Genomic DNA, 17,644 nt, shown 5'->3' with positions numbered 1-17,644 from the left:
TAAGGATGATACGGCTAGCAAACCTAGAGAGTAGAAGGATGCTGGTATTAGGTTGTAGCCGAAGCTGACAATGTTCAACGTTGACTGTCACGTGGGTACCCCATATGTATATTAAGCTGGACCCTCCCTCATAGTAACTTTACCAACAGAAACTGGTGATGCCATTCTCAACGACCCAGACGCCATAGACCCCTTTGTCGCTCCGCAAAAGACAACCAAATCGAATATCCCGATCATGCAGAAGCGCAAAACAGACCTAATCGCCCAGAGGCGAGCCACGAAGAAAATGCCCAAGACAGTCACAGAATGGAAGAGATGGACAGAATAGGTAGACAATACAACCTTCTTATACAACTCATATTGTAATATTGACACGGAAAATGACTGAAAATTATTGAAGAGGATATGGCTGTTTTGGTGTCTAAATGACCAAGACTGGTCTTTTAAGATGATATGAAGGCTAGGTACGTTCGAAATAGACCTGTTCTCATCAATACCTTGGAACCATTTTAGACTAGGTACTCAAGTTATACAATACATTCCTATCCTTCATTCACACAAATTCGTAGTTATTCTTATCAAAAGCGAAATAAAAATTTCCCTAGTCAATTGACTCGGCATCCCATCCATCGAGCCCTTCTAATACTGCTCGATATCTATGCTACAATATGCCAGCTTTGTTCTCGTCCGTAATCGTCATCTTTTCGCATGACTACCACCCACCACCACCACCCCATGATGGCCCAGCCCCCGCGCGAGAGAAGGCCAATTCGGACTCATCAGTAGTAAAAAGACTCGTAAAGTCATCTTGTACGCGGGGATCGCCCACTACATCTTGCCTTCCCCCGCCAGTACACTGTTTGTTCCCCGTCCATTTACCACATAAAACGAGAATGACAACATAGTTAGTTGTAAAGTGAAAAATGAAAAGAGGACACAATTTCCATCCAACAATTCTAGCTTACTTACTCCGCTTTAGCGGCGGATCCGTATTGCCGGCGAAGAGTGAGGCGTTAATGGGAATCGATTAAAGTTACGTGTATTCAGGGGAAATGCGCCGTCGTAGTATCGACTCAAACCGCCCGTTTCCAAGGTTCCATAAGTATAAATAAATAAAAAATTGAGCTGAACCCAGACAGCTCTATTACGATCCGTCAAAGCAAGAACAGCTCATGGGGGTATCTCATCGAGGCCTGGTGAGAACAAAAAAAAGAATAGAAAAAAGCTCGAATAATCAATGAAGACTCCAAAGTCAACGAAATAGACGTAATGATGATGACGCTAACCTCCTTTATTTCGGACGCTTCTACGAGAAATCATCCGCTGTCGGGGACATGACCAGACGGTCAATTCGCTGGACCAACTCCTTCGTTTCGCGTACGATCTCAAAAGCGATAGGTGGTAACGTCTGAGTCCACATGCGCCAGTCCCGGTCATTTTCTCCGAGGCCACGAGCTGCGAGATCCTTGCCTCGGTCACCGGCCTCAAGCAGCCGTTGGCGACAGGCGGCCAAGCGCTCAGTCATATCGCCACCGTTGCCGCTTGCTTCGGTCTCGGCGACTACCTTGCCAACGACATCGGTAATCGACGTAATCTCCTCAGATATCTGCTGGATAGACGCATCGCCGCGGATGGAACCGACTAGACCTTGAATTGTCTGGACCATAATCTCCCTCTGGTCTTCGAGATATATCTTCAACTCTTCATTCGTATTGTCTCGTTGGCCGTTGGGAGGTGAAGATAGCTTGTTTAATCCCATGTACGCCATACCATTAGCGCCGCCATTCCTAGAGCCGTATTGATCGCCGGATTCTCGCGGCGAACTGATAGGGCTGTAAGCCGAAGAGTTGGCGCTATCACGCATTCCGGTACGGAGGCCTTGAAACGGCGGGGGCGGCGCGAGAGGCGATTCTTGCGATTTCAAGAACGCATCTTGCTGTGTTGTAGTGGTGCGGTTCGAGAAGAACCCGGTCGACTCTACTGGCGTAACGGTACCGTCATCGTCGTCTTCTAACTCACCGGCGGGCGTGGCACGTATCTTGGCTGTTCGTAGCAGTTCGACGAGAGCAGCAACAAGATGGGAGGCGGCTGCGTCTAGCAGAGAGACAGGCGAAATCCCTGCCCCGGATGCAAAATTCTTGGAAGCGGTGATCAAATTGTTGGCTGTGGCGGATACTCGGCTCTTGAGCTTCTGCTGCTGCTGAGCAACTTCTCCATCGCTCGGCCGTGACTCGTCGATGTCTTTCGTGATACGTCGGACGCTGACGATAACCGCCTTCATAGAATCGATTACCTTGTCCGGGGTATCCGTCCTCGCCCTTTGTAATAATTCATCGATAGCGATTTGGAATTTAGTGACGTGCACATCCTTGACGAGGCCATTTTCTTCCGTGAAGCCCTTTTCTTGCACGTATTTAGCGACATCCTGCTCGATCGTCAGCCCCATCGACGAGGCACGCATGCTCCTGAGCTGCGTCTTTGTACGCGCGTAGCGGTTCCGCCACTCTCTGACTTCCTGTTCCAGTTGTTCAACAATCTTCTCTAACTCGGCCTGCCTCTCCCAGGAGGGACCGTGCTGCTGCGAGAGAACCCTCATTTCGTCGAGGAACTGCCGGGCCTCACGCCGAACATTCTCTGTTACTTGTTGCTGCTCTTCGAGAGCCGTACGCAATTGTTCGTTTTCTCTCGCGATATCGGAATCTCCCCCGGTACTCCTACTATTCTTCTGAGCATCTTCCATCTCCTCCCTTAACTTTTGCGTCTCCATGACGTGGTCATCCCTCATCCTCTCAAGTTCGTCCCGTAACGAGTCGTTGAGTGTTTGTGCTTCGGCGAGCTTGCTCTCGAGGTCCGTCCGCATATCTTCCCACTCCTTCTTTTCCAAGTTCGAGGCCGATGTACGGGACCGTTCACCATCCATGAATTGAGCTAGGTCATCGTCTTTCTTCTTGAGTTGGTCTTCCATGCTATCTATCTTGTCCCGAAGCTCTCGCACTTGGTTTTGATAGTCATCTATTAACCTTCGGTCGACCTATGGAACACGAGTTAGCAGCCGTGGTACTCTGAGCTAGAACTTTTAACACTTGCCTCGGATGCGCCATTTGTGCCGATGCTTCTTTTACTGTCTCGATTACTGTCTCGATTCTGCGGCCTGAAAGCATCAACTTCTTCGTCGTTCGACCCGACCATATCATCATCTTCCTCAACCATCGTACTCTTATTAGGTACGATTGTATTGCTTTGAAATTGCTTTGGAAGAGGTCGATCAAAGTTACCGTTCGATAGCCCGGGAGACGGCGGTACAGGGTATTCGCCATTGATCCTAGGAGCGGCGGAACGAATGGAACTCGCGTCTGATGGTCTCCGCATACCGTTTGGTCCCCTAGGGCCCATGCTGCTTATGGGAGTGCCAGCTCGACTCGACGGTACTCCAGGATTGCTCATCCGGGGGACTTCGCCTGCGATAAATCGGGGAATTCGCCTTTCCAATTCGCAGAAGACATCTGTCGCGAGATCCCTAAATCTCGGCGGACCTAGAGTCGATAACTTCTGACGTGCTTGGTTGCGCTTGGGATGGAACATGTTTTCCGGTAATAAGTAAGATGGAGGACCAACATTGGGAGGCGCGTTGGGGGGTCTTCGACTATAGGCTTGTCGTCGCATTAACTCGTCGAAGACATCGGTAGATAGCTCGAGAAACTGAACAGACGATAGGCGCAACAACTTGTCGCGTGCCTTGTTAGGGGGTGGACCTGCTCTGCCATCCTTAGAAGTCGAGGACAGGTACCTCTTAAGGGCGATGTAGTGTTCTCCTAAGACTTGCTCAGTGCCTTCTTCGCGGATACTCCTCCCACTCTCGCTTCTAGCGTAAGTGCTGGAGCGTCCGACCGAAGGCGGCGGCGAGGGACCGCCGACGCTCCTGGGGCCGGGAGGGAAGCCATTCATATTCCCGTTAGAGCTATTGGAGTCCGGAGGGGAGACAGGACCTCGATTATCAGAATAAGGACCGTCGCCGTCGTTATTCGGGTATTTGGAAATACCGGACCATTCGCTTCCAGCGCCTACAGAGACAGGTGAAAGCGGCGCGTTTCGGGTATTCATGGTGAGTGTGATTGGTATGCGGAATAGACGGCCGCCGTTGCAACAATCAAGGGCAGAAGGAAGAGAATGCGCGCGCCACGCAAAAAAGGAGGAATTGAGGCTGCGGCAGATGTCTCAAGTCCAGCCCAGTCTAGTCAGATGTGATCCAATCTAGCTAGCTTCCCCCTTGATTCCTTGATTCTTATGTAGCTTTCGGCTTTCGACCCAATCGAATACCAGTCTCGAGTTTGGGGATTTGTTGTACTACGGCAATCCAGCTTTCCAGCAATTCTCTATCCCTTTCCCGTTCCGAGTTCAAGAACGGGGGTCTTGGAAATGCAGGGAAATAATTGAGAAAAGTATTAGAAGAAAAAGAAAAGAAAAAAGAGGGACGGTGTTGTAATGAATAACTATGACAAAAGACCGACACCCCGACAATTTCTTGTCTCACGGTGGGGATTGAGATGTAACCGGGGCTTAGTTTAACTGAGCAGTTGGTCTAAAGCGGAAGGCAATCTTAAGGCGCGACAAGCAACGAGGCGCAATTAGACTGTAAGTCTCTTGCGGTCGGTATTTGTGGTAAAACCTAGGTACCTAGGCTGGCTATAACTTCATTCCACGTACTGCTGCCAGACCCTATGAGAATGGAAATGAAATTGATTGAAGCAAGGGAGAAGAGCCTCTCGATAACGAACAGGTTTTGCGAGAAAGCAAAACGAAAAAGTAAAAAAGTAGCCCCGTCTATCAACCAGGACAAAGAGAACGTATGTTAATAGTGGCTCAAGGCGTCTCGAATTCCCTACGCGGAAAAAAAAGATTATGTTCCAGGGAGGACTCCTGCAGGTACTATGTACAGCGAATACGACTTATGCACAAAGAGTACCTGGATATTCGCGTGAAGGAGGGAAAGTGAATTGGTGGATGGTGGATTGTGAATGGTAAATGGAAATACACTTCCAAAAAGTTGGTGGCAGCAATTGAGTGAAACCTTGAAAAGTGCCCAGGTGGTTGAAGCAGCAGAGCAGATGGGGAAGGACAAGGGGTGACAGGGGGGCCTGACCAATGGAGAAAGGGGGCGGGGACGTGTTTAGGACGTTTAAGGTATTTGGCCGGGGTGGTTCCTGACTAGGCGATGGCTAGATGGTGACTTAATCCGTGGCTAGGCCACCTGCAACACACGCAGAACGGGGTCTAGCAGTTGCTCTAAGTGGTTGCTCCGTGGAAAGTTCATTAAGGTATCTAGGTACATTCATGGATCTACGTACACCAGTATGCACACTAAAACTTGTATAGAATTATGGATGGCCTAAGTTGTGTCTTGTTTTATTCACCATATCCAAATGAACTGACTTCATACATACGTGTAAGAAAATCATGAATAATGTGGATTAAATATAAATACCCAGGTATGTAAGTACCTAGATATACGTAAATGCATCGTATAATATCCTTATGTCGTATGTATGCTGAAATAAGCTTTTTCTTCGATCTTGGGTCCATGTATATTACACTGACATTCCTGTTGATAATGCAGCAGTGTTATGTATATATCCTACATAACCCATGCATAAATGTATTCTCCTGCACTTTTTCAGGGGGTTTTGTACCTAAGGGTACATACATACACATAGGGATACATCGTCCATAGTATATGAGGTAGTTACACATTTTTAAGATGAGAATAACGCTGCGCCATCCACTTTAAATTCTTCACTCCAGCCCTGGATGCTAAGGATTGTTAGTTATTCGCATTCTAGAAGTCCATCGGCTTTCCCCTTTCGTCTTATGAGAAAAAAAAGAAGAAAAAAAGATCGTTGAGCACGGCCTCGCGAGCCTCGACCGCCGTCAGCGAGATGGGAAGATCGAGACCAGGAAGATCGACGGCTCGCCTTCCCCAATGACGATACACCTCTTCGTGGGGTTCTCGACGATTTTAGATTTCCCCATCGGCCGGGAAGGGAAAAGAGACGGGATTCACAAATTTTATGGATTTCTATTTATTCTGTACTCTGTTAGTATAACTGGCCTAAATGTACCTAACTATGGAATATTATGCCGTATCCTTTAAGTTAGCCTGAACATATCCATATACAGGTGATCGATCAGTTTTTCATTCCCCGGCGGTTGACTACCAGGTTTGAATGGCTCCAGTCATCTCCCGTCGCGCGCGCTTCGTTGGCAACCGTACTCAAATTCCTTTATAGCGAATAAAAAGCGACCATTAGAAAGGTCAATTCAGCAGCGAGTATATTTCATATTGTTATCAGACTAATACACTAGAGGTCGTTTACTCATCTCATACATATGTACATGATGTTCTCTATGTACATATGTCGATTCTTATCTTACCTTGCTTCCCTATTTGTCTCTCTCTGTCTGTCTGTCACCGCTTCAAACCATGATGAGACTTAAACTGATTTCTCAGTTCTTTCAAAGGGTCGGTATTATTTCATCTACAGGTTATTTCTTAGCATCGACACGTGTCTATGAGTCGTACTATGCATAGATCGTTGTGGGGAGATGCTTGGTGCTTGTTATGTAGCTGGCCATTGGTCGCATCAGGCCTTCGTCATAATAAAAAATTGTCCAGAGTACGGATTGATGTAGCGGTCTGTTTCCTGGCCTTGGATAATGCGAACCGGAAAAGAAAAACCACATACGCAATAAGATATTTCGGAAAAAGAAATCGTGCTTACGTTTTACATTTAAGATTAGATGCTATTCCCATAAAGAACACCATGTCGTTCCTTAATGCCTTAATACCGGTGGGAACCTTGACAAGCCTCGTAGAGGATATCTGCAAACAAATCGACGTCGGTCGTCTTGAGGTCACAGATGCCCCATCTAAAAAGAGACCAACTCCCGAGTTAAATCAGCTCGTTACTCTTCTCGGGCAGAAGTTAAACGTATGCGCACCATCATCTCTCAATATAACCAATGCCCGTTACCCAACTAATAAGGTCGTCTCAAGAGGAGCTTCAAATCCCACACACTAATCATGATGGACTCCCTTGAAGACTTCTACTTGGACGAAGTAGAGGGCGAAAAGTGTATCTTCTGCATAAGAAGAAATCAATCTGGACCGGCCATTTGGACGGATATGATCAGAGAGTGCCGCATCGAAGAAAACAACGTCTCTCTGATCGAGGAGGGTTATCTCCACGCCGAAGGTGACGACGGTGGCATTTATCTTATATTGTGGCCCCTAAAAGAGCCAGAGCCAGAGGAAGGCCTCGCCGCGCAGGGGCCTCCAGAGCAACGAGATAATAGACAGTTGGTGGCTCCGCCAGCACAGCATGATGCTGCGGATAAAGCTATAGAGATCAGTAGGGCACGAGAAACAATCACATTAGAAGACTGTAGGAAACAATTAGCCTTGTGGGAGAAGCTGGATAAGGAGATTAGGAGTCAGCGGAAAAGAGGCAGGGACTTAATGGCAGCAGATTCAGCCCCTGAGGATGCTATTAGGGTTTACGACGAAGCGGAAGAAACCCCTCAGGAAGATATGGCACGAGAGGGGATAGCGGAACTTGAGAGACGAGTGAAATTCCTAGTTCAAGGAGCGTCGAAAAAGGCTGGGCTGGCAGCGCGGAACTCTATCAGCGGGCCTATTGGTGTCAATGGGAATCGGGCAAAGGTCATACGGTCAGATGGCATCACCGAGGTGATACCCATAGAGCATCAGAGCAACAAGAGACGGAAGATAAGACATACTATGTGAAGAGCCAAGTGTATATGTTACCGAGCACTAGGCTATCGTTACTTATATCGGTGTAAATTTGAAGGTATAATCTTCCTATCCGTCGTTTATGTATGAAAGCCCTTCGTGCTGCTATCTAAAAGCTACGAGAATGTTGGTACGGGGCTCGTCATCATTCAATAACACCATGGCAATTAAATGCTCAAACGGTTCTAGTCTAGATATAAGGTGCATTGTATCAATGGAGAATTTTGATTTGCAGGAACGGAGTCAAATTATTACCAGCACAATCATATAGAACTAGAAGAGCACAGAATTAGAAGGGATATATCCTCTGGCCACAACTGAGATATTACTATTTACTCCTTAGTCCATTAGAATATGCCATTTCCATATCCCTCCGCAGACGGCTAAAAGCAACCAGATATCTATCTGCGTGGTTACGACCGTCTGCACAAAATAAACTCATCCGATTCCGGGGTATCACTGTAAAAAGAAAAATCAAGTCTCGCATCCTAAAACCAAGCCAACGTCCACGTCGCAGGTAAATTCGGCCACCTCTCCTGCCATTCCCCGATGATCTCTGGTACTCGTTCATCAAAAGAGGCTCTACTAGCTGCGCTCGCCATATCGAACGCGGCGGGTCCTATAGACTCGCGCTCCTCCTTGGCGGCATTATTTAACGAGTCAGCAAGGTCGAGAATGCCTCGCCCGCCGATAGAAGCCTCTTCATGGTTATCCTTGATATCGACGTTGATAACATGAACGGGTCTGTTTAGAGGCGAGCCTCTATTTAGAAGGTCGTCAATGACGGCATCCCAACATCTTTCTTCGCAAGTGATTACTACGTCTACCACGCCGCCTTCTGTCCCTTCGCTTCCTCGGTCCGAGGCGTGCTCGGTTCTGGGAATACCTATCTGCCAATCTTGCCATCGCTCCGGACCCCACTTCACTTGTCTATTTCTACCAAGCATGTTGAGCAGGCCGTTGGCAGTATATAACCGGGGATCTTTCTCGTGGAGCTCCTTATACATGGCGTCGTACGACACCTTGTTGAATTGGTAGACATTGGGCTGTGTTATTGAAGGTCCGGGCAGCCGAACTAGGGATCCTGTACCGAAGGAGATGACTGGGTAGTGAGCCTGTGACAACCGAAGATGCGCTTCCATTGATCTCTATGGTGTTAGCATTTTTAATATGACTGTAATCGAGAGAAGTATCATACCTGTTCTGGTTGCTGGCGCAGACTGTGCAGAACTTCAGTTTGAATCCCCCTGGGTCCTCCCGTTCGCCGTTAGCCGGGGCAGCGGGTGCTGATACTCCATTTGTTGCCTCCATCTTGCTTCGCCCAAGGTCGCGTTCAGCTTAATTCCACGAGCTAAGCCGATAACAATGGTATTCGCATGCTCATCGAGAATCGGAGATCAAGCCGCACCAAGTCTATGATTGTGTCAATTCCGATATTATTCCCATAATTATAGAATAAGATTGAGGGAATATTTCTCGAGTAGATCAGAAAATGTTGCGTAAGGTAATAAATTGAGTGTCACCATAGAAAAATCAGACAGCTCCAATATCAAATTTCATCATAACAAGAGATGTAGTTACTACAAGGGTAACGAAGGAATGAACTAGATTATTTACTTACTATTAATATGGGTGTTCATGCGCCTTGCTGAAGAATACGACTCTCTTGTTGAGTTGGTCGTGCCAAAAGGCTGGTGATCAAAAGTAGTTATTGCTTTGATGTTTAATTTTGATGTTGAACCAAGAAAATGCTGGTGACATCAAATGGTGCATTGTGAAAACAAAGTGGCCCGGATGCGCTTGCCTGGGCATTGCATAAGGCATTCGGTATATTTATTAATCCGTACCGGATAGTACCGCCGGCCCGGGTAGTCCAGGTGGAGCCGATCGGATGGCTGGTCAACCACTTATGTAATCGTACATTTATTTCATGTGCGTTGAACCAATTAGGTACATCCAGGTATGACCTAGGTACATATCTAGGTACCTCTTTTTCCTTTATTTTCCTCAGGACTATTTGAGCATTTAGTAAAGCTTCTTCAGATCAGGCATGTTCAGATGTTAACTACGATGTTATGAGCATAACTACCTATGGTTATTACCGGCTCAAGTATTATAGGTATTCTATGGCAGTATGGTCATGTAGTACTTAGGTACAACTACGTGTACCTTGTATACAACCTTCGCCATTGGCGTCTCTTAGGGTTGGACAACGCAGACGCAGAAGATATGAAACAAACGACAGAATGACCTTTAACGACAGCGGTGGGGAAGCTATTGCCCAATAAGATGATTGTATTAGATGCAGCTTCGACTCCACTTCTGTAGGGTCGGCGCCCGACATATAGCAGTTCAGCAAAGTCGAACAAGTTAAAAGGGATGTTACCAGAAATAGAAACACCATCTCCAATTCTCCCTCCCGTTCGATGCAACATCCGATCCAACCAGGAGCAAGTCCGGATCGGCTTATACACACAGCGCTGGGTAAGATTTCAAATACGCCTATTTGTTTGTCTTGTTGTTTTACTAGTACCCAACAAGTCTTGTTATAACTACATAAAAATCTCATACGTTCTACTATAGTCTACTCTGTTCTTGGTGAGGCTAGTGGTATGTAACGTCCTTTTGTTTGCTGGGATATCCGTGTAACCTGGTTCACAAGCTCCTAACAAATCCCTACCGCGTTCGTTTTTCTTTTGACTTACATTGCATTGTGTCCCTCGACGAAACAGGAATTCCTCTCGCTGGCGTTCTCCTCCTATGTAATTCCTAACATCAGACCGCTTTTTCGTAGGCTGAAAGTTGTATATGCACGTTGCGAGTACACTACAGACCTACATACCCAAGCAGTAGGCGACGACGGATTGAGGCATCGGTTAAGGGTCACGTGTGCGGCACGAATCAACCATGCCAGCTTTGTTTCACCATTGACTAGATGCATGGTTCTTCGGGCTGTCCATCGCATTCGACAACCATGTCCGTAGGATTAGATGCGGTGTTGCTGCAAGGCGTGAGCGCTAGAGAAGCACGACGAAGCAGCCTATATACGAGCCTGGCAGTATAACTGTAAGATCTTCTAATAGATAGTTCTATAAGTTTGCATTATAACGTTCCTAAAACATTACCATAGGTAATAGGGAGGAGAGTATTTTAGTATGTAGGTACCTACTTATGGGTTCAACTAGTGTACGCCATATTAGGGGGCAGCCTCTGGGGGTAGTCTCTGGGTCGCGGGACCGTGCCCAAAGTATGTAGATGAATGAAAAGTGCCATTGGGCTGCAAGAAGCCACAGAGAATGCAACTTAATTGCAGTCGAACGGAGTCGATGTTACGCCCTTGTGCGGAACATTACAGTCAGCAATGTTACGGGAGGCAACAGACTATACTGGGTTTTTGTTGCTGTTAGTATAGGAATAGAAGGTAAGCTAGTTGTGTATGGGTAGTTATATTCTATTGTAGTCTGTTTATGTAGACGCTGATTATTAGTACCTATAGACCTACATGTAAGCAGGCATTTTAAAGGGCTAGTTATCAACAATTGTAGAGACATGCTTAGTTGACTAATGCTAGTTAGTTAAACGGTTTACGCTTTTGTGGCGGTATAAAGTACGAGCAGAGCCTTGTTAGGTCGTTTGCTATTAGGCATTATTAGTGTACCCGTATATTTTGGGAATAAATTCGTTACCGCTTGCTTGGTAAAACCATTATTGTTACGGTTAGGAGTCACGTAGTTGTTTGTCTCTGCTAGACACCTATGATGACTCAGTATCTGAGTTAGGTATCTCAGATGTGTATATATTTAGGCCTTGCTGCAAGCTGCAAGGCCTTTGATGTTCTGGTTCTCCAGAACATCATCTTCTTCCTTACTAACCTTTTGGTCTCGTGATAATTATGGTTCTTACCTGCGCATATGTGTATAGGGATAACACCTGTTGAAGGTACCTATATTACTCGTCTGCTCATACCTGTCTAAAGTAACAACGTAGATAACTATAAGAAGAACGAGGTAGTAAAAGAAAATAAAATAGAAAAAAAAAGAAAGGAAAAAGCAACCTTCAAAGAGATTAAAAGCTACACATATTTCTCGAATTATATATATAAATCTTGATTCACTCTATATCTTTCTTGATTCATTCCACTATCCCTATAGAGGTACATAGGCGACTCGGTCACTCGGGTTCAATGTTACTCGGCCGGCAAGCAACCGCCGGCGCTATTTCAGGCATGCGCCGCTCATTCACTGTATAAACCCCGCTGAGTGGTTACCAAGGGCAAAGAGCCGCTAAAGTACAGGGTCTAGCCAGTAAGATCTCTGTACCACGCGCTTAATTGCAACCAATTCCGGTCATCTTTGGGATCAAAGCTCCTCTATGTATGTAGATGAGTTTGCGCAAAAAGTTTATGCCTGCACCTGTGCTGTGCTGTGCTCTATTATTTTATTTTATTTTCTATTTTTTATTTGCTTGCACAGTCCTGCGGCAATGCTTTGTTGGGTTTGGGTTTGTCTCTGTTCTAAGGGAAGGTACTTACCTGACATAATGATACATGGCACCGTACTTCGTACAGTCAGTACAGTACCTCCGCTAAGCAGGCAACCAGTCCTAGGCTATTCCACTAGAATTATTTTACGCTCCTGCCCTGTTAGTTCGCTCAATTGAACTTCGAACCTTCCTTGAACTTTAAACCTTGGACCTCGAACCTTGGACCCTCCCGCTGCTGCGGTACACTACCTCTCTTTTGCATCTCCACTCCGATACCTTTTTTTACACCCTTCACCCTTCACCAAATGCACCAAATCACCAAATCTCCACAGTTCGTCCCTACAATACCCTCCCCATACCTTGAACCTTACCTTATTACGAATAATTTCCTGCCTTTTTTACCATCCTGTTGACCCTAGTCATCTTCGCGCAAGGCTCCTAGGGCTCCAACATTGAATTCGAATTCGAGACTGCGAGTCTTCTTTCTAACACAACTTCACTTGCGCCAGCGCCCACGACTTTCTTCGCGATACACTCTTTTCCTTCGCCACCTCCTTCTCTTTCCGCAGACATTGACGCTACAAAACCCAATTAATTCGACGACGAAACGTGATATAATATTACGCCAAGCTGCCAATATCAGTCATCTCCCGGTTCCTTGCATCCTAGTCCCTATTTGGATTCATGATAGCCTCTTTGAAGACGTAGTCGAAAACTTGCACGCCTTTGTTGTCGCCCCGTCGTAAAGCAGTTGCTTCGGATTGGGATATCGTATAAGGCCTAGACATTGCTAATATTACCGTTCTTCCCGCCTTATCTGATTTCCCCCGTCGAGGACCGTACGAGATCGCGGAACAACTTGCGGGTCGAGTTTGTTGGGGGCAACATTCATACCGTGTGTGGATGTAAATGCCCGTGTAGTCTGGTTGCTGTGCAGTCCAGCTGTTCGAGAGACGGCACACATTGCAAACGTCGTCACACGTATCGCGTGATACTTCGACATAAGATATCTTCTCTTCTGGGTACGCATATGAAGACTGCCTCGGTCTCCCTTCCTCGATGACCGCAATCATGTCCTCATCGTACTCATCCCCAGCCGTTTCGCCTCCAGTAGTTCCGCCGCAACAGCATACCACGAATCCGAACCACCCGACCTTAACGCCATTAATAACCTCCCCACCCGCGCGCCGATCAGCCGCACCGCGACCGATGTCCCACGCTTCCAAAAACCGACTGTCGCAGTACTCGACGGGCTCTGTCCCGTCGCGGTCTCGGCCAAATTCCTTTCTCTTCCCTGTCTTCTACTCCAGTCTATCATATACTACCGTTCGAGACTTTGCCTACCCGTCCACACATCCGATGCACTATGGCCCCCCGCCGGAGCCTTCGAGACCGCCCTCCGGCATGACCACCCCCGCTAGCGAGACGAGACGACTTTCGGACCCCCCTGCCTCGTGGGAAAGCAAGATCGGTTGGGATTGGACGTCAGACGGTGGGCTCGGGAAGGGTGGTGAGCTTGCCCCAATCCATTTTGGCGATGGCCCACCCTGGAGCGAGGACGAAGACCTGCAAAGCCCTGTCGTTAGCTCGCGGCACCGGAAGCACAAGTCTACCTCTGCTGTCACAGGGCATAAGAGCCGGGGCTCGAGGGATGGCGATGCGTCTTCCTCGTTACTTAGTGCGGGGGGGCTAGACTCTAGTAGGAGTTACTACGTCGGAACGAGTGGTAACGGGGGCGACAGGTACTATGTCAGCCAGGGCAGCGAGGCCAACGGTCCAGGCGGAGAATATGTCACGTATCCGCCGGATCAAGGGCGGCATTCTATTAACGCATATCAACCGTCGTCAGATCAGCAGCAGCCACGAAATTACGCTGAGAATGATACCGGATATAGGTCCGAGTCGGATGCCTCAAGCACTGGCTCGTCTCCGGGTTATCATCCATACGACGAGTCTCGATATTCAAGAGATTACCAATTTACCATCACCTCGCCAGACGAGGAAATGCACGGCAAAGCTGTTGCGTTGTTCGATTTCGAAAGGGAGAACGAGAACGAACTGCCTCTGGTCGAAGGCCAAATTATTTGGGTGTCGTATAGGCATGGCCAAGGATGGCTCGTTGCGGAGGACCCCAAGACCCAGGAAAGCGGACTAGTACCGGAAGAGTACGTTCGACTCCTTCGCGATATCGAAGGCGGCATGACGAGCCTGACCGGGCAGCTCGACACCGGCCTGGGAACCTCTAACGACGCCGACACCCCAACGCAAGCCGAACCCAGCGGGCAAGCGTCCTTACCCCAGACTACACACGCCACACAATCGGGGCCTGCTTCAGTGGGGAATAACCCAACGAACGGCTATCACCAACCGATCGTCTCGACCTTCTCGACCTCTAGCAAGGATCTGGATCCCTATCCCCAGCATCTGCTGGGTCAGCACGGGCAGCCCCCTCCGCAGGTCGTACACTACCACGGCCAACGCGGAGGCAGTCAGGCCAACACGCCCACGGCTCAGAATTCCTTCGGCGATATGCCACTAAGCCGCACTAGTCAAGATGCCAAACGCAATAGTTCGAATTCTAGAAAGTCGCAGACGCTCGATGTTCTACCCACCTCAAAATTGAAGTCTCCAGATCACGAGTCGGATTCGGAGGATGAGTACCCACAGAAGCCCGAAAACCAGTAATAGAGTGGCTTCGAATATGGATCAGGAAATGAGATCCATGTCGAGATATTAGACACATGGAATCGAACGATTCGCCTAGAGAAACTTGAGAAACATGATTCTCAGATATATAGTCGCAACCACATCTAGTTTCACTGCGATAGTTACCGTCGCAACCGTCCTCAGCGAAAATGGTGGATCCCATATAACTCAGGTCGCTTGTACGGAGCTACAGATTGTGACGACCACACCCGTCGTTTGCGATCACCTATTGACTTTTCGAGGTCGATGCGCTGGAGCTGCATACGAATGGATAATATGACAGGATTCTATTGAGCCTGCATTGGTGTATTTTACTCGCGTGGCGTACGCCGCATCGTGAGAATAGGAAGATAGGTACAGAATAAGAGACGTGATCACATGATGATCCGATCAAGAAGATAGGTAGCTGAATGAGAAGACCAAAAAAATAATGATCAAAGTAAGCGCTTAGGTATTTGACCGTGATTAATTAATAAGGGGAAATATTTTAGACTTGGCGATGCTTGATCTAGTGTAAGCTCAAGTCGTCTATATTAATTAGAAGTGCCTCATTGTTTTGTTCATATTAGTACCTTGCCTTGAGTCTCTGCTCAAATCGATCAGACGTTTAGACGGGTATTAATTTACTAGATTTACAAAGGGTTCTGAATATTATAGGTATACATTCTACTGCAGCCCGGCAACGTAGTAATTGTAATTGCAGAACCCATTAGTAGCATCGTTCGACACGTCCACGGCGCCGTTCGCCGAGGCAATAACCCGCCCGCTGCCGTCGATCAGCTCCATCTTCTGCGCGCCCGTCGTCATGCCCGCGACCGAGTTGTAGTTCAGCCCGCCGCGGACCGGCTGCGTGGCTAGGACGCGTCCGCCGCTCGACACGCGCACGCTGAGGCCGTTGCTGTCGCTGTCTGCCGGGAGCACCACGGCGTAGTTCACGGCGTCGACGGCGGCCCCCGAGCCCCGCGGCTTGTCCCCGCTGCAGCTGGTTAGCACGCCGCGGTACCAGAGGGCGCCGGCTTTGAAGGCGTCGATGAAGGAGGCCAGGAGCGGTTGCCAGCCGGAGTGCGGCATCGTGTCTGAGTTGCCGTACTGCAGAATTTCTGAGGTCAGGCCCTCGGCCCAGCAGGGGCCGATGTAGTGGCTCTCGCCGGCGTCGTTCTGGAGAGGGTAGGTATGGGTTAGTTGGGGTAATTCGATATAGGTAGGTAGGTAGGTAGGTAGGTAGGTAGGTAGGTAGGCAGTAAGTAGGATTCGGAAGATGTGCTTGCTGTTTGGCTTACCCAGGTGATGACCTCGGTGAATTCGGGAGAGACGGAAAGGATCTGCTCCATACGCTCGGGCAAGTTGGTCTCGCCGCCTCGGTACCAGGAGTCGCCGCAGCAGTGTTTATATTGGAGCGAAGACAGACCTGCGTTTTGTTAATATGTACTATCCTATCCCGGTATTATGTATATAACTCTGTCTAGAAGGGCCTTACCCATCACGTAAGCCTTGCCGGCGGCATCTGCGGCCGACTTGACCGCCTCGTCCCTCGCCGAAGACACATTCGTAGGTGTTTCCGAAGTCTCGGGCCAGGCCGTCTCCCAGCTGAACACGCCGTCGATAGCATCGCCCCAGCTCTGGAAGAAAGCCGCGGGGTTGTTGTAGTAGTTCCCGTCGGCCTCCGGGTTGGGGATGAGATAGACGTTGTTGGTGTTCTTGAAATTCCTCCAGGTATCGGGGCCGATGCTGCCTCCGCTGTAAGAGGAGACGACGGGTAGGTCGTTAGGCCCGTACCTAAGGTGGGCGGGATGGTCCTTGAATTGGTTGAACAGAGTCTGGTGTTGGCTGATGTCGCCGTTTCCGTAGAAGTCGAAGCTGAAGAAGAGCTTGAACGACTTGTCCCCTGCGTAGTCGAATAGCTGCTGCACGGTGTTCTTTGCCCAGTCGGCCCCGGGGCTTCCCACATTCAGGGCGAAGGCGTCAAAGCCAACGTTGATAGCACCGTCGATATCCTGCTGCGCGTGGGTGGTTTGCGAATCCACAGTCCCAACCTACATAGGTACACAGTTAGAGCTGGATTAGGAAACAGGTTGTGCTGTAAAAGCGTTTTTACCATGTAGTGAGCAAATACGAGCTTGCTTTCCACGACGGACCGGGTTATGAAGGCGGAGCCGGCAAGCAGTAGCGTCAGCGCCGAGTTGATTTTTCCGTACATGGTGACCGACACAACAGATTGTTAAAGGGTAGGACGAAGGGGAGCTAGAACTTGGGATGGGTCATGTTCTGAGGAGTGTAAGAAGAGGCGTTCTTGGTGACTTATATATACATATGTATCCAGAGAATTACATATGTCCTAGTCTTAGGTTCCATTCCAAAAAGCAACTATGATAAAAATACCGTGGTTTACCTGATGAAACCACAGCTCGGGCGGATCTCACATGTCATCGGTATGCGATATATTGCTAGAGGCGCGGTATCACCAAACGGGCCAGCCCCAAACAGGGCCGTAGGGCGGCTTCCACGCGGTAGACAGGGCTCCAGGCTGATGGGCTATTCCTGCACCATAGATGGATGCCGTTCGGGCCTTTCCCGTGTGCAGGTATGTTTTGCGATAGGGAGCCATTAAGCCGCCACCAGGATGCGATTAGGTATCATCGCGTGTAACAA

General features: G+C 48.4%; 5 protein-coding genes across 5 annotated transcripts; 2 read left to right on the top strand and 3 right to left on the bottom strand.

Annotated features, from left to right (window-relative positions):
* Positions 1–1,105: 1,105 nt before the first annotated feature.
* Positions 1,106–4,499, bottom strand: F5Y00DRAFT_103317 (uncharacterized protein). Its single transcript, XM_048003813.1, has 2 exons — positions 3,088–4,499; positions 1,106–3,031 (listed from the first exon to the last, which is right to left on the bottom strand). Exons 1-2 carry the CDS (start codon positions 4,099–4,101, stop codon positions 1,307–1,309), a joined length of 2,739 nt encoding a protein of 912 aa, XP_047869450.1. The 5' UTR covers positions 4,102–4,499; the 3' UTR covers positions 1,106–1,306.
* A 1,783-nt stretch (positions 4,500–6,282) lies between these two features.
* Positions 6,283–7,964, top strand: F5Y00DRAFT_224871 (uncharacterized protein). Its single transcript, XM_048006079.1, has 2 exons — positions 6,283–6,986; positions 7,052–7,964. Exons 1-2 carry the CDS (start codon positions 6,567–6,569, stop codon positions 7,799–7,801), a joined length of 1,170 nt encoding a protein of 389 aa, XP_047869449.1. The 5' UTR covers positions 6,283–6,566; the 3' UTR covers positions 7,802–7,964.
* A 71-nt stretch (positions 7,965–8,035) lies between these two features.
* Positions 8,036–9,685, bottom strand: F5Y00DRAFT_224869 (RNA polymerase II subunit A C-terminal domain phosphatase SSU72). The gene is made up of 3 exons (XM_048006078.1): positions 9,429–9,685; positions 9,006–9,220; positions 8,036–8,953 (listed from the first exon to the last, which is right to left on the bottom strand). The coding sequence occupies exons 2-3, from the start codon at positions 9,116–9,118 to the stop codon at positions 8,296–8,298; spliced, it is 771 nt and encodes a 256-aa protein (XP_047869448.1). The 5' UTR covers positions 9,119–9,220; positions 9,429–9,685; the 3' UTR covers positions 8,036–8,295.
* Positions 9,686–12,907: 3,222 nt separating this feature from the next.
* Positions 12,908–15,438, top strand: F5Y00DRAFT_103262 (uncharacterized protein). The gene has a single exon (XM_048003812.1). It carries the CDS (start codon positions 13,349–13,351, stop codon positions 14,972–14,974), a length of 1,626 nt encoding a protein of 541 aa, XP_047869447.1. The 5' UTR covers positions 12,908–13,348; the 3' UTR covers positions 14,975–15,438.
* Positions 15,439–15,508: 70 nt separating this feature from the next.
* Positions 15,509–17,289, bottom strand: F5Y00DRAFT_103248 (glycoside hydrolase family 71 protein). Its single transcript, XM_048003811.1, has 4 exons — positions 17,091–17,289; positions 16,473–17,028; positions 16,276–16,403; positions 15,509–16,153 (listed from the first exon to the last, which is right to left on the bottom strand). Exons 1-4 carry the CDS (start codon positions 17,190–17,192, stop codon positions 15,662–15,664), a joined length of 1,278 nt encoding a protein of 425 aa, XP_047869446.1. The 5' UTR covers positions 17,193–17,289; the 3' UTR covers positions 15,509–15,661.
* Positions 17,290–17,644: the final 355 nt, after the last annotated feature.

Source organism: Daldinia vernicosa, assembly GCF_022497035.1.
Source record: "Daldinia vernicosa strain CBS 139.73 unplaced genomic scaffold F5Y00scaffold_3, whole genome shotgun sequence".
NCBI classification, from domain to species: domain Eukaryota; kingdom Fungi; phylum Ascomycota; class Sordariomycetes; order Xylariales; family Hypoxylaceae; genus Daldinia; species Daldinia vernicosa.
Note: the sequence above shows the minus strand (reverse complement) of the source record. Positions and strands in the feature narration are given on the sequence as shown.